Source organism: Amia ocellicauda, chromosome 1 (genome assembly GCF_036373705.1).
Source record: "Amia ocellicauda isolate fAmiCal2 chromosome 1, fAmiCal2.hap1, whole genome shotgun sequence".
Classification (NCBI taxonomy): Eukaryota; Metazoa; Chordata; class Actinopteri; order Amiiformes; family Amiidae; genus Amia; species Amia ocellicauda.
The window spans coordinates 18,841,309-18,857,863 of NC_089850.1; the positions used below are offsets into that span (position 1 = coordinate 18,841,309).

General features: G+C 45.8%; 1 protein-coding gene across 3 annotated transcripts in view; it reads left to right on the forward strand.

The window, feature by feature from the left end:
* extl3 (exostosin-like glycosyltransferase 3) overlaps nt 1-16,555 on the forward strand; it is a 32,880-nt gene that overhangs the window by 6,858 nt on the left and 9,467 nt on the right. For 2 of the 3 annotated variants that reach the window (XM_066697500.1, XM_066697499.1), the window contains exon 2: nt 12,600-15,280. In XM_066697500.1, the coding sequence (XP_066553597.1) occupies nt 13,121-15,280 (2,160 nt within the window). In that variant the 5' untranslated portion in view covers nt 12,600-13,120. Of the gene's footprint in view, nt 1-8,209; nt 8,325-12,599; nt 15,281-16,555 lie in introns of those variants that run through there. The other variant, XM_066697501.1, reaches the window with a different exon arrangement.

Sequence of the window (16,555 nt, forward strand, 5' to 3'; positions counted from 1 at the left end):
CTGTGGGTCTAGGTGTGTGGTATGAATGTGTTGAAAGATAAACTGGCAGATCCCATTTTCTCTGATTGGGATACCATGTTCCTGTAGCGCAACTGAGCGCTAGTGCGACGCAGAACAATTACTCAGCTGTTCTGACGCTGTTGCCGGGGGAATTGTATAGAGATGGGATTTCAGTCTGTCCCCTGCAGGGCCACAGTGTCAAGTTGGGGTCCCTCACTGTATAGTGTAAGACTGACCGAAGTGATGGAGATATGAATCTGAAATTGGTGAAATGGGAAGAAACGAGGGACACAGAGTCACCAAGTCGGGGATAGGAAGAGAATACTGCACACGACCACTCTTTCAAGGTTGATATATCTCTCTCTCTCTCTCCAGGTGAATCATTTCCTCCCTCTTTGCTGAATAATCAGTAGGACAGCTGTTCTTCAATGTTAAGTGTCAATCACCGAAGCACATTAGTGCCCGTTGAGACCAAATGGCACAACACTAAATAAGCTTTAACTTGGGGGAGGGGTGGCAATAGGTGACTAGACAGATGCTAAGACTGACAGTGTGGTGTGCTCTTGGGCATGATGAGCAACATGGATCAATCTGATTTAAACCCTTTACGCACACATGAAAGTAATTTCATCCGTGTTTTGTTTTACATGAGGTTTAAAAAACACCTTTACTCTTTCCACAGTTTTTATGTTCTTTTCAGAATTGTTTGCCTCACTGAATGGGGAAACAAATAGGTCACCACTTCCTTTGTTTAAAAAAAAAAAAAAAAAAAGTTGTGGTCAGGATTACACACTGTTGTACCCTATCTCAAGGAAGCATGAACTCTGTGGCTGCTGCGCGAGTGAAGAGCTGCAGTAACAATACATGATTCATCCACCTAGGTTTACTAGTTGGAGTTCAAAAACAAAAAACGGTCGATTGGAGTTGCTCAGATAAACGACATGCGTTTTTCTTTTACTGTACATTTACCCTGTTATGCTCACTGATGCCCAGAAGTCTGATTAGAATAACTGGTGTCTTGATTTCCCACAAAATGCTAACTGGCACCCTTTGCAGCTGTCCCCTCCCATTTTAAGGTGCCAAACTGAGATCAGTCTAACCCCCCAGCCCCATCATATCAGAGCAGTGCTTCTTCCTGGCATTGCTGTTTTAAACGGCCTCCCTCCTGCTGTGGGAACCCTTCTGTTTTCCCCCACTTTTTACCAAGGGTTCCCACAGCAGGAGGAAGACGCGTTGAAATGGAGCGAAGGCCGCTATCAGCCGTGTGCGTGTGCTTGTCTGCCAGGCTCGAGCGTGGGCCGCCGGTGGCAAACGCAAAACAAGATAAAGGGGACTACCTCAGCCTCTCACCCAGAGCAGAGATCTAGCAGCAGCAAGAGTGGTGAGATAGCGGAAAACATGAGCTGTTGTCTGAGAACACACATCCTGGTGTCTTATTAGGACCGCCCTGCTGAAATTCAGCCACCTGTTAGTGTGTGTTCCCCATTCCTGCCCCTTCCCCCTGGTTCTGAGGGGGCACTTGTCTCAGTTCTGCCCCATAGGGTCTCCTGGAGTCCTGGCCCTTGCTTTGCAAAGTGTCTTCACTCAGATTTGCACTGATCCCAGTGACCGTGTCTGTTATCATTTTTGGCAGGTCATGTCTGCTGTTTGCACCGTGGCATGTCTTTGGATCTTACTCCTGCAGTGAAAAGAAGAAAAAAAACGAATCCCAGGTCCTTTAGTCCACGTTGTGCAATCTGTTGTGTGTTTTGATAGTGTGGGGACACCCGTTATATTAATGCTTCCCTTTCGCAGCCCACAACCAGAACTAAAGGATCAGAAGGGCACATGAAATTCCCTTTAAAACGCTCCTGGTGTTTGCATAATCTGTCGTTACAGGTGTTTTCTGTTCTTCAGTGCTTAAGCCATGCACTTTTGTAGGGGGAAATGCATCTGGCAGTTTTATTTAATTGTAATTTTGTTTTCACCTCATTCTGGATTTTCTTTATGGCGGTCCAGTTAAATGTGTGCCGACCTCCTGGGGGAATCGGTCTCCGAAACAAATGGTCTCCATGACATAATTGTTTTTGAAGGAAGCTTACCAGCAGAGCTTTATTGAGGGCATTTCAATCGGAACACAGTGCACACACGCCACAATTTGGGGAATTTGTCTCAGTTGCACTCTTTAACATGCCTTATTTTGTGCATCAATCCTGGAACACTAAAGGGACATTGACAAAGCGTTCACGGTTTCGTATTTTTAGCAATCCTTGCTTGGTAGTGACGTTACTTAGTGTATGTGTTTCTGTGGGCTGTGGTTGGTACTCAAGCAGCAGCTGAATTAAAGACTTTGAAGTCAGTATTGATGTTTTTTCAAATCCAAGTCATCTGTGCTTTGAATTTATGACAGTTGCTACAATTTGTTGATTTCATTGAGGTACCATACTCCCCCCCCCGATGCCTCCATTTTACACTCTGCCACCGTTTGTGTATCTCTCTAATCTGTGTGTTTTTTAGACTTCGGAGCTTGTCTGCTGTGCACCAAATTGAGACTCCAAATCAGAATCCTCCTCTGTAGACTTCCCTCCATTTTCTGTGTCTCAGGGTTTCCAAGTACCTGACAGTCTGCTAGACTAGAGCACTAATTTGCAGAGACACATTGGCACAGCTCTTTGCAGGTGTGGAGGGGAGGGTGAATATCAGGATGTTCTCTTTATCAATGTATTCACGTGAAGAATTTGCACTTGTTAGTAGTACGAGGGGAAAAAACAGCAATTAGCTATTAGTCATGCACGAATCAACTGTGTTCAGTGTTTTTTTTTTTTTTTTTTTCCTCCTGTTTGCTTTTATGGTCAACCAAACAAAAAGGCTGATTATCATTCATCTCGATTTGAATGCATTTCCTCTTTCACAAGGTTGTGGTTTGTTAACGATTACCAACAAATGGGTTTGCCCATTGCATTGGCTTCTGTAGTGTGTATTGTTGTACAAAACAATTGCCTTTCGTGGTCTCTGAGTATTTCCATAGATAGATGATGCTTGTGGATTTGGATTCCCTTCATGTGACATCAAGGGGTTTGTGATTTGGTCCCTCATTGAGACGGTTGCATGCTCTGTCTTGGAACTGGAGTCAATGACTTTGGGCACGCAACACAAGGGTTCGCCAAGTCATGTGCCATATTTTTATGGGTTTAGAGACCGTTTTTTAATGTACTTTCCTCAATTTTATTATTTTTGTTGTCGCTGGGCTGCGGTGTGTGTCATTATGGCTTTGTCCACTCTGAATTGAAATGGCCTTATCCAAAAGTAGTTTTCTTTCATTTTGTTAGACCACGACTTTAATCGTAATCCTTTTACACAGTGTGATAACCAGAGTATTCAACTTGCTATACATTCAGCACGCAAAAATGTCTAACCACTTTGTTAGCCTTGTAGCCCTGAACAGTTTCAATATGGAAGAGGGAGGGGGAGAGAGTCTTTTCCAATGCCTTTATTTCAGGTGGGGGCAGGAGAGAAAAGAGACAGAGATTATTGGACATGTATTTATTTTAAATCATTGTGTATTTAAATTCCAGCAGTATATTCCTCTTTCACAGTCAGCTGAAGGAATACATTACAGTAATCTCTGGGAGTCATGCTACTGTATTGCAGTGCATAGTAGGTCATCTTGTAATTATATCAGAATGCCTTTTAGTTTTTAGGAAGGTTAAAGGCAGCATTATTTCATATCAAATTAAACCAAAAAATGGCTGGTAACCTCAATCCAAAGCTTCTTAAAATAGCCCTTTTATCTGCAACAGACTCCTCTCCCTGTGTTACTTAACTGATCCTGTGCGTACTGGGAAGTGACATTAGTATGAAAATGTGACAGGGTTGCTCATGTGCATGACTGATGATTTCTGATTGAGCCAAATTCATTATAAATGGGTTTTGTGTGCTCACTCATGCTTTTTCTGTTAGTTGATAAATGCATCCATTAATATGCCCCCATTAAGGGAAATTCCTGGGCACAATGTAGACTAATTGCTCATTTTTCCTGTGAGGAGTCCAGAAACCTTTTTTTTTTGGGGTGGGGCAGCAGAGGCTGTGCCATCTGTCGCAATATATGCACTGATATCTATACTTGAAATTTGATGTTTTTCTTCTGTGGAGGAGACGGAACAAAAGCTGGGGGGAGGAAACATACCTTTTTAATCTTTGTCTGCCACGCTGTTATGCTTGCGATTTGGGGGGGAAATACACAGCGATCGTCCTGTAATGGATCAAACATGGATTCTGGTCTTCTAAGGCATGTGCAATCTTATAAACATTGATTTTTAGCTCCACAGTGGTTTCCAGAATGTAGATTAACCATATAGATACGCAGCAGGAGGAAGCGATGCCCTATCAACTGATATTTTCAGTAAAATGAATAAATTAATCCATCAATATAAAGTGAATGGAGCTGGGGGGTGGAGAGATGTTTTCGGGGTGGGGGTTAAAATGCTGTGTGCCCTGAGTGTGACACAACGTGAGGAGAGTTCCTTTGACCTTGGAGTACCAGAGAGGGGAGTTTGGCAGGCAAATTGAACATGTGGGCAGTAAATTGGTGTTGGGACATTTGACTAGTGTGTGAAGACGTGTCCCAAAATCCTTATCCTAGTACAAGAGCAGCCCCCCCTTCTGGGACTTTCCAGCACGCATAGATCTTTGTGCTGCACACACCCCCATTATTACATTTTAAAGAAATCCTGTCCGTGAGAAACTGGAGCATGTCCTGATGTTCACTACCTCATTGAGGAGGATCTACAGAGACTTTTGGGGGTGCAGAGAGCTGCTTTGTATAGCGCTCCTATTGCTTAGGAGGCTATACAATATAGCTCCTATAGCTCCTATATAAGGCCTTTGTACCTAAGAGGGTTCTAACCAGCTGAGCTCATCCATCTGCTGGGTATTCCTCCAAACTTTGCCTAGTGTCTCAGTTTTGTAACGTCTCGTTTCTAGACGGTTTCTACCGCTGGGCCGTCCCTCGGCTGGGGTGGGTCGGGTGCCTACGGTGTTGTTTTATTAGTCAGTTAGGGGAGTGCCTGCTCTGGGCTCCTCTGCAGTGTGTTCCCCAGTTGTCAGGGCCGTGGGGAGAACACACCCCATGTGCAGCTGCCGAATGACGCAATTGCTTTGCTGCATTATACTTCCTTTGCGTTATGGGGTTCTAGAACACATTCTAGATCTTGTTACTCTGTATTCCACTTGATCTAGAAAATAACATACAGCTTAATTTAATTTACAGTATCCATACCCATAGAGAAAATTCTATGAAAATTCTAGGATGGAATATATATTTTTAATTGGCCACATCATAGTTAATTTAAGTTATGTAAAACAACATTTTAACCTTCATCAGCATTCTTCCTATGCGGTATGTTCTGTTTTTAAGTACCGCTGTAACTGTGTGTCATTTTCTGTGAAAGGCTCTGGCCACATTATAGCCACACTCTACATTATAGCCACCTATAATAAAGAAGATAAGAGCAGTGTTCAGGACTTGTCACTTAACACTTACAGTTTCAGGTCGACTACAGCCTCCCCCATCAGGGCTGGGGTCAATTCCATGTCTTCATTTCTACTTCCCTCTTTCAGACACATTGCACATTCCTATTCCAGTTGACAATGTAGGCCCCAGTGGAATTGAATTGACAAAGGAATGACAAACTGAATTTGAATGGAAAAAATTGAATATACCCCAACCCTGTTCAGCATACAATAGCCTTCCCTGTTTTGTTATTAGTTTAAAAGAGAAGAATTCACTGCAAAACTGCCCCCCCTCCCCCAGTCAGGCTCTTGTCATAAGTCCCACAGTTTCGCTTAAAGCGATCGTCTTCAGAAAGCCATGTGTTTCCTATTGATGCACAATTCGTGGGAAAGCCAGGAACTGACACAGCTTGCGGGAATCAGTTTAAAGACAAGACCGGCATTCACAGCCCAATGGTAGCCAGAAAAAAAAAAACACAAAACAAACGACCAAATAATCTGACGGTAAATCGCTGAATGATTAACGCTGGCTTGTTTATTGTGATGCATGTGAAGACTGTCAATAAATGCAGATTGCAATCAGGCTGCTTTGTGCCACTTACTGTCACTTTTTCTTTTTTAAACCTGCTGCCCACAAGATTCTCAGGTCAAAGGTCAAACATGGCTTATAAAATACCGGGGTCACCCAATGCAGACTGTATGAAAGGAATGGAAAGCCCTCCTCTGTGACCACGTCTACCAATGGCTTCTACACAAGCTGTGCCACAAAGTCCAAAGAACATTTTTTCTTTCTTTAACAAACCGCTTTCCGTAATCCAGAGTTAACAAGAATGGGGGCTTTGTCTGCTGCTGTCGCTCGGCCGGGAGGAGTGTATGGGCGTGATTTCTCTCGGAACACTCAAAACTGTCTGCACAGCCAGCCAGAATAAATGTCCAACTCCAATTTAGGGAGTGACAGGAATATCCCTCTGCAGATTAATGCCAAGGATTAGATTGCCATAATTTAGCTCTGTGACTGTTTGCAGGAAACCACCGGCATAATTTGAATGACTCGAATGATAAATATAGCAGGAATTGTAACACCTCCTGTTGGACTTAATGGATAAGATGGGAGTTTATAGATGAACCACAGTTGTTTAAACTGGACTTCAATTCATGGTGGAGGCGCATGCCTGTGTCTGGAGCTGCTAGATAGGTCTTGCTCGAGACAGCTGTATGAATGCATTTCACTGGGTGTTTTAAATCCCCTTCAACTCTTAATTAGTGCCTAATTAGCTGCCAGTGCTGTGTGTCAATTCTGAAATGTAGTTTCTGGACCTTTGATGTTATTTTAGTTTTATATCTTCTAGGGTTGGGAGGTATTTTGTATCCATCCATCTTGGATGAAAGAAATACGTGTTCATTTTATTTGCATTAACTTATTTTAAAATTAAATTTTCAAGAGCTCACTTTTGGAAATATTGCGCCTTAGATTTCCGTTTGAACTTCACATGGAGGCATCAAATAGTAGCGATTGGCATTTGTATTGTTATTTTAGTTTTTATGAGAGGGCTAATGTTTTTTTTCATTCAAACATTTCGGCAGCTGTTCATGACCTAAAACGCATTCTTGGAAAAGTCTGGGATGGGATTCAGGGACCAGCTTTGCCTGGTGACCGGATTGATGGGACTTGTGGCTGGCCTAGCTTCTGTGCCAGACAAAGAAAGATGAATATGCATGCAGAACTGTATGACCCTGAGTGGAAATTTGACGTCTGAAAGACACAAACGGGGTCAAGCCTAAAAATCCTGCAAGTAAAATGGCTGGCTTGCATATGTTACCTAATCTGTCCGAAACAAATCTCTAGTTGGTGTAATCTGCTAAAGAAAGCGCAGCGCAGTGGGGAATTCCCTTGATTTTAAAGGGACAGATATGGATTTTCAGCTTAGCGTCCATGAGCACTGGGACTCTTTTACAGCTCCTTTATCCCGTCAGCAGGCGAGCAGAGCTCTTCAGCAACAAGAGCTGATCCAGATTAAACTGGCAGCAGGTGTCAGAGACTGAGAAGCCTGCCCAGGGCCTGAAAACACAACCATGCTGCGCAGCCGAACATCTGTGGCTTGTGCCTTCTACTTTTCACTGAATTTGCGCCCCCCAAAATAAACTGAAGACGACAAAAAGGCTATGAGAGATGGTTGAAAAGGTACAATATGTATGCATGTGTGGTTTTAATATAGCGCACCCAGTTTCTGACTTTGCTTTCTTGGGCATGTCCTGTAACTGCCCTGATTGTTGGAAAATGGTCAAAAGCAAGTGTGGATGAGCTTTTTAATTTTATTTATTTTATTTGAAAACATCATACATGGAATTAAATCTGAAAATGGCAGCACACAGTGTGGTTAAATGCAGGAGTTGGCTAAAATGTCGGATAGAGAGAAGCCCATAGTGGTTGGATGCGGTTTGTACACGGCTGCTTGTTGTCCAATTGCATTTTTGCTGTTGTCTTCATGCGAGTAGGTGCATAAAGGATGACATCATGGCAAAATAAACCCTTGGGAGGTCTTCAGCGAATGGTGTGCCTCCAACTGCAGGCCCCACGACACGTGTCTCAAGGTGACTGCACTCCGCATTTGACAGGAGTAACAGCTGCACAAACGAAAAACAATCAATTTACACACCAGGGGTTTTGCGACCAAAATAAAAGCATACTTGTGTTTTTTTGTTTGTTTTGTGTACGCAGATTTCACCATTTGACACATCTGGAGGTATTCTGACCAGGCTGGGCTGCCAAAAACGGTTTGCCGACAATTCACACTGTGTTTTCAGGGAAAGGATGTAGAACAACACTGACCCAGGTGATTGCCATTTGTACTTGAAGGTCAGATGCAATGTGGAGTGATCTGCACTATGGAAAGAAATCTGGGATTCATTTGAGTGAGAGAGGAGTGGGATTCTTCATGTCACCATATTACCTGGCTTTATCTCTCCCTCCCTCTCTCTCTCTCTCTCTCTTGCCTTCTCCCTCTTTTCCCAATTTGCTGATCGCTGGACACAGACTCTTGCAGCTGTTCTTCCACTGCACGAGCCAGTTGCCTCAGTCAGTGTCTTTCCATAACCCTTCCCAGGAAAACGTGGTCCGACTGAATGTTTTTTGTGTAGCTGTAGTTCTGATGCATTCACACAGCACTGTAGTCAGTCGGCCGCACTTTTTTTTTTCTTTTTTTCTTTGAACAAAGCTGAAATTGAAAGGATCTCACCCGCTCAAGGCTTTCCGTGCAAACATTGCGATAACAGGCAGATTAAGGACCCGCTTTTGGAAACACTGGCCAAACAAACTTGCAGCCAGCAGACCAGGCTGAATTGCAGAGGTTCATTTCAGTGACAGATGGAGGCCACTGAGATTGGGACCATTACACTCCTCAGCCCTCAAGCTTTCTGTCGTTTTTAGCAGAGGATAGCACCTCGGTCTCCAGGAAGACGACTGGCGCAGTGTAATTGTGCGAGTAATTAAAGAGTGTAGACGGTGCACTCAGTGCTTCTTCTGCCAGATGGTCGGGGATAAGAAGTTTAAAAAGAAAAAATGCACAGAGTAAGCATTTACAAAGCGGGCAACCCCAAAAATGCACATTCACTTGTTGATTGAAGGCTTTATATTGAGATGCTTGTATTGAGCTTAATTCCATGTTTCAGGGAGAAGCAACCGGTGTTAATTAAAAGGGAAGATCGGTTTTCTGAACTATATAATATTAAGTACTTTTACTCACTTGTCAGAATCCCAGAAAAAATCATTCTGTCGTTCCTCCCAAAATTGCACTTAGTAGTAGTATAGCCATAGTAATATGAACCCTTTAACCCTTACAAAGGTGAGTGAAAACATGAATATTCAGATAATACCAGCAAAATACCAGCCATCTGGTCTGAAACCCAACCGGTAAATAATAAAATACAGAATGCTGTACATCTGCATATTTAATGACGTTCTTTTGCAGAAGTGCATGGATAACAGATCATAAACAAATGTTCTCTGCAGGGCAGTCAGGGTCTGAACATGTGAATGGCCAGCGCAGGGGAGTGTTCGTCCCTGTCACAGTAGTGCTCGGCACAGCCTGAACCTGGGTGGAGGGGTGGCAGAGACTCGGTGTCGATGGGACAGTTGGGACCCTTCTGTGCGGATTTTGCATTCCAGAGCAGGAGGCTTTTAAGGAGCGTTTGAGTTCGACCTCCCAGACTGCAGACTCTAGTCTGTACTCCGCAGTTTACTGTGAGAATGACATGTTTCATTGCATTTTTGACAACATCTGGATTTGTTTTAGTTTTTTTAAAGGCAGTGGAAACTACTACTCTTGCTTTCCTCGGTTTTAATTGATCAAGAATATTCCATTTATAACTTCAAAGCAGCACAGGAGCAGCGTGTCAGGTTGATTCATTACAAAGCAAGGCCAAACTCCCTCCCCTCCCCTATTTCTTCAGGTGTAGTTAAACCAGTGAAAGCTATAAAACACTGGACTTTCACTTATTTTACTCCCAGTGTTTTTTCTACAGGTCAGTTCAAGATGCAATATAATCTATTAATTCACTCCTACAGTGTCCGTTCAGCATCTATTATCCCATTTTCCCTGAAGGGGGATGTTTGCGGAGATCATTACAGCGTTCGTGTTCACACAACATCTTCACCCATCTATTCTGACCGAATTGTTGTGATACAAGTCTGATTCCACATTTCTCAACAGATGGTCACTTAAAATCAACAACAAAAAACAAGCTAAGAATAAGTAATATTGGGTGAATTGAAAGTGGATTTCCTTCTCATTATGATGAATTCCCATCTTGCTTTGCTAAACACTGTCGGATACCATCCAAAAGATTTTATCTGAGTCTCCAGCGCATCATCTTGTCATCACAAAAGATGTACAAGGGAGTTGTGTGTTTGACTCCACATCTGCCAGGAAAAACAGGATTACGATCACCTGGCCTCGAACAAACAAGTTATTAAGAGGGGGAAAAAAAAGTCCATGAGGTTTTTTTTGGTCTGGTTGAGAACATAGTTTTCTAGACCAAAGTTTGACTTTCCAGTTGGTCAACAAAGCCCACTATGCCCCTTGTACCGACACAGGAAAAATGCAGACCCAATACACCTGCCCTCCAAATGACCACCTCGACCACCTGCTGCCTTCCCATGGCACCAACCACAGCGCATGAGCATCACAAGCAGGGCTGATGTGGCTCTCATTGAGAACAAGGCACCTGGGAGCCACAGGGGTCATTCAGAGGCAATGAATGACTACACAACCCCTGTAGGACCTGGCCATTTGCTTTGTGGTTTGTGGGTCTATACATTGCAGAGATTTGAATCGGGACTGTGGGACTCAACTGGCCCTGGCTTTAACAACTTAGCTGTGTGTTGTGTTAACCAAACAGCCAAAGCGTTTCTGCTCAGCATCTTCAAAATCCCAGTCGGCTCTTAGTTGCCTCAGGCTTGCTTCTGCACGGTCTGTGACGTGAAAACAGGACTTCCCTTCAACTCGTGAGGAGCCTTAGAGGGATCCCTGCAAGAAAATGAGTAGGTGGCTGTCTGTGATTATATCAGCTGATGATGATCTTGGCAGTGACTTCCTTTGTCGGGTTATCATGCGTCTTACTGGGAAGTAGTGCCTCTTTTTAAAATCATTTACATTTAATCGAAAGAACTAAAAATCCTTTTACACCAAGAGCAAAACCTTGTATTAAGATAACATATTTCTAAATCTATGTAAATTATAAATAAATAAAGATATGTAAAACGTAGATATTAATTGTGCATTATGAATGGTCCAATTTCTAATTTCTGAGAAGTATGAAAAGTTCTGAGATCAGCAGTCACCGCTTACTTTTCCTGGCATTGACTCATGTTTCACAATAATCCGCGGGACTCCCAAGATCCAAGTTTCCCAGAATCACCTTGACAAGAGTTTGAAGGGACGAGCTGTGTGGCTGCCTTCCCTCCTCCTTGGCCATCTCATCCATTTCCTGCCCCCGCTGTGCTTCACTGCAGCTCGTCAGTGTGTGTTCTTCAGCCGTGTGTTTAGACAGTGATTGTCTGGTGTGTCAGTGACACCAGGGTGTTTGTGATGCCGTTTGATCCCTCTGGCAACATGGATCCAGATTCCTCTTGGAAGCGAGACTCGCGTGTCTTTAAAGGAAGCCCAGTGACTCGATGTCCATCTGTCCAAGTAGAGAACTGGGTGTTGAGTTTACGAATTGTAGCTTTTCTGGAGCGTTGATATTGGGGGCACTGCACTTTGAGCAAGCTTGACACTGAAGACCCTACTGTCTTTTGGTTACAGATACTGGGCCTACTTGTATATGTGTAAAATAGGTATAAATAAGTATTCAAATGTGTATGAAGTGAAAAGAAGGAGTCCTGTAGTCAACACATTTCTGTAAATGAGAGCAAACCTTATTTCTGGGGGAGAGTGTTCAATGGTGTCAATTTGATTTTGCGTTTCCAATGCCATGCCATGCCAGGGGCACAGGCTAAAAGCCTCAATGCATTTCCAGAATGATAACTGTGACTCTGTAATAAATGGATTGTGCTCTTCTTAGAGAAAGAAAGGGAAAAGTCTGACTGACACACTTTATATGAATGTAGCCTGAATTGTGTTTTGTTACCAATTTTGACTGTGATCTCAGTACTTTCATTATAGTTTCTGTCGGTTGAACTTTCTCAGTCTATGTCCACATTCTAACATCTAGCTAAAGGTTTCCTGCTAGCTGTGCTGTTTTGCTCTATATCCTGTTTACTTTGAGTTGTGATTCTGTATGAACACCTGCATGGCCACAAACCAAATTTTAACCATTTAAATGAATCTGGAGTACTTATTTGTGATCCTCTGCTTTCTGGTTTTTGTGCTTTTATATTCTACACGAAGTTATTTTTATTTTGGTTTTTGACTGAGTGAATTCTATTAAAAAAACAAACTGATAATGCACTTTAAATGAAATCTGCTGTGAAGCTCCCCCCTCCCCCCCACACACACATCCAATCTGTATGTGCCTGGTTTCAACACCTTGACACCAGCTACAAAAACAAAACAACAAAGTTATAATGATATTATAATTATCAATATTGTTAACCTCTGTTTCTCTTTCAGGTTCCAGGACACTGGGAAGCTGTACCTGCGTGAATATTAATCCCTTCAGTGCTTCTACACCTTCACTCATTATGGCCCCTCCAGACCCAGGGGCCTCCTACCCATGATGCTTTGCTCCAAACCTGCCGATTGCTGGATTTCACACGGGTCTGCCATGGATGCTCCTCAGCCCCAACCGAGGGGGCGGTCCGCTGCTTTCCTTCATCAAGACCTCAGGGGCGTCGCCAGCTTTGACAATGGCCAGGACAGAGTGGGCAGCTGCTGTTAACCAGGGACAAAGATGAAATTTCCTTTCTTTTGGTGCCTGACTGAGAAAAAGCTCATTTGATTTGTCATAGAAAGGGGTGAAAGCGCACTGCTGCTATAGACTTCAGAAAATAAAAAATACAAATACCTAGACTATAAGACGTCTGCTTTTTCACTAAACCCAGTGAGACACTATGATGGTAGCTGACCCACCCTGATTTATCCCCCCCACCCCCCCCGGAGTGTACCTGTAGATCTTCCTGCGTTCAGAATACATGACGGGATATACCATGCTGCGAAACGGCGGGGGTGCAGGGAATGGGGGTCAGCCATGGGTGCTGCGCTGGTCGAACCGGATCCGCCTGACCTGGCTCAGCTTCACGCTGTTCGTCATCCTGGTCTTCTTCCCGCTGATCGCCCACTATTACCTCACCACCATCGACGAGGCAGAGGAGCCCGGCAAACGCATCTTCGGGCCGCGGCCAGGCAGCGAGCTGTGTGAGGTTAAGCACGTGCAGGACCTCTGCCGCATCCGTGAGTCTGTCAGCGAGGAGCTACTGCAGCTGGAGGCAAAGCGACAGGAGCTGAACGGGGAGATCGCCCGGCTCAACCTGAAGATCGAGGCCTGCAAGAAGAGCATCGACAACGCCAAGCAAGACCTGCTGCAACTCAAGAATGTCATCAGCCAGACGGAGCACTCCTACAAGGAGCTCATGGCACAGAACCAGCCCAAGCTCTCTCTCCCCGTGCGCCTGCTGCCGGACAAGGACGACGTGGGCCTGCCTCTACCCAAGTCGGCACGCTCCTGCCGGCTGCACTCCTGCTTCGATTACTCCCGCTGCCCGCTGAGCTCGGGCTTCCCTGTCTATGTGTACGACGCCAGCAGCTACCCCTGGGGCGAGGGCCTGGACCCTTTAGTCAAGCAAGCTTTCGCAGCCTCGGCCAAAAGCAGCGTCTACGTCACGGACAACCCTAGCATTGCCTGTCTGTACGTGGTCCTGGTCGGGGAGCTGCAGGAGCCCCTCTCCTTGTCTCCGTCCGATCTAGAGAGCCAGCTGCACACTTTGCCGTATTGGAGGACTGACGGGCACAACCACCTGCTGGTGCACCTCTCCCGCAAGTCCATGACTCAGAACTTCCTGTTCAACGTGAGCACAGGCAGAGCGGCCATGGCCCAGTCCACCTTCCTGGAGAGTCAGTACCGAGATGGCTTCGACCTGGTGGTATCACCCTTGGTTCACGCTCTCTCTGAGCCCAACTTCTTGGAGGTGCCCTCCCAGGTGCCGGTGAAGAGGAAGTTCCTCTTCAGCTTCCAGGGGGAGAAGGTGGAGTCGCTTCGGAACAGCCTGCAAGAGGGGCCCCCCCGCTCCTTCGAGGAGGAGATGGAAGGGGACCCCCCTGCGGATTACGACGACCGCATCATCGGCACCCTCAAGGCGGTGCAGGACAGCCACCTGGACCAGGTGCTGGTGGAGTTCACCTGCAAGAACCGCCCACGCACAGCCAGCCTGCCGACCGAGTGGGCGCTGTGTGGGGAGAGGGAGGAGAGGCTGGAGGTGCTCAAGGCCTCCACATTCGCCCTGGTGATCGCACCGGGTGACGGCCGGGTGGTGGCTTCGGCCGGCTGTGGCATGCGGCTGTTCGAGGCCCTGGAGGTCGGCGCCATCCCCGTGATCCTGGGCGACCAGTCCAGGCTGCCCTACCACCAGCTGATCCGCTGGAGCGAGGCGGCACTCATCGTGCCCAAGCCGCGCATCACTGAGGTGCACTTCCTCCTGCGCAGCATCTCGGACAATGACCTGCTGGCCATGCGCCGCCAAGGCCGCTTCCTCTGGGAGACGTACTTCGCCACGGCCGAGAACGTCTTCAGCACCCTGCTGGCCAGCTTCCGCACTCGCATCCAGATCCCCGCCGCCCCCATCCCAGAGGAGCCGGCCCAGGAGATCCCGCACAAGGCAGGCAAGGCGGCCGGCACCGACCCCAACATGGCGGACAACGGCGACCTGGACCTGGGGCCGGTGGAGACGGAGCCGCCCTACGCCTCTCCACGCTACCTGCGCAACTTCACCTTCACAGCGGCCGACACATACCGGGCCTGGAACCGGCCTCCGGGGCCCTTCCATCTGTTCCCCCACACCCCGCTGGACCCCCTGCTGCCCTCCGAGGCCAAGTTCCTGGGCTCGGGGACCGGTTTCCGGCCTATTGGGGGCGGAGCGGGTGGCTCCGGTAAAGAGTTCCAAGCAGCACTGGGCGGGAATGTCCCCCGAGAGCAGTTCACTGTGGTCATGCTCACCTACGAGAGGGAGGAGGTGCTGATGAACTCTCTGGAGAGACTCAATGGGCTTCCCTACCTCAACAAGGTGGTGGTGGTCTGGAACTCCCCCAAACCTCCCTCTGATGACCTGCTCTGGCCTGACATTGGGGTGCCCATCGTAGTAAGTTCCCACACACACTACTGTTCAAAAGTTTGGGGTCACTTAGAAACGTCCTTGTTTTCCATGAAAACATACATGAAATGAGTTTGAATAGGAAATATAGCAAAATGAATAGGAAATAACATTGACAAGGTTAGAAATAATGATTTTTGATTGAAATAATAATTGTGTCCTTCAAACTTTGCAGCAATTACAGCCTTGCAGAACTCTGGCATTCTAGTTGTCTAGTTGGATTGGCTTGATTCTTACTTACCATACGATCAAGCTGCTCCCTCAACAGCTCAATAGGGTTGAGATCCAGTGACTGTGCTGGCGACTCCATTATAGACAGAATACCGGCAGACTGCTTCTTCCCTAAATAGTTTGGAGCTGTGCTTCGGGTCATTGTCCTGTTGTAGGAGAAAACTGGCTCCAATCAAGCGCCATCCACAGGGTATGGCATGGTGTTGCAAAATGGAGTGAATCCCTTTTACCCAATACAAATCTCCCACTTTACCAGCACCAAAGCACCCCCAGACCATCGCATTGCCTCCACCATGCTTGACAGATGGCATCAAGCACTCCTCCAGCATCTTTTCATTTGGTCTGCATCTCACGAATGTTCTTCTTTGTGATCAGAACACCTCAAACCTAGATTCATTTGTCCGTAACACTTTTTTCCGATCTTCCTCTGTCCAGTGTCTGTGTTCTTTTGCCCATCTTAATCTTCTTTTTATTGGCCAGTCTGAGATATGGCTTTTTCTTTGCAACTCTGCCTAGAAGGCCAGCATCCCAGAGTCGCCTCTTTACTGTTGACGTTGAGACTGGTGTTTTTCGGGTACTATTTAATGAAGCTGCCAGTTGAGGACCTGTAAGGCATCTGTTTCTCAAACTAGAAACTCTAATGTATTTTTCCTCTTGCTCAGTTGTGCACCGGGGCCTCCCACTCCTCTTTCTATTCTGGTTAGAGCCAGTGTGCGCTGTTCTGTGAAGGGAGTAGTACACAGCGTTGTACGAGATCTTCAGTTTCTTAGCAGTTTCTCACATGGAATAGACTTCATTTCTCAGAACAAGAATAGACAGATGAGTTTCAGAAGAAAGTTATTTGTTTCTGGCCATTTTGAGCCTGTAATTGAACCCATGATTGCTGATGCTCCAGATACTCAACTAGTCTAAAGAAGGCCAGTGTTATTGCTTCTTTAATCAGCACAACAGTTTTCAGCTGTGCTAACATAATTGCAAAAGGGGTTTCTAATGATCAATTAGCCTTTTAAAATGATAAACTTGGATTAGCAA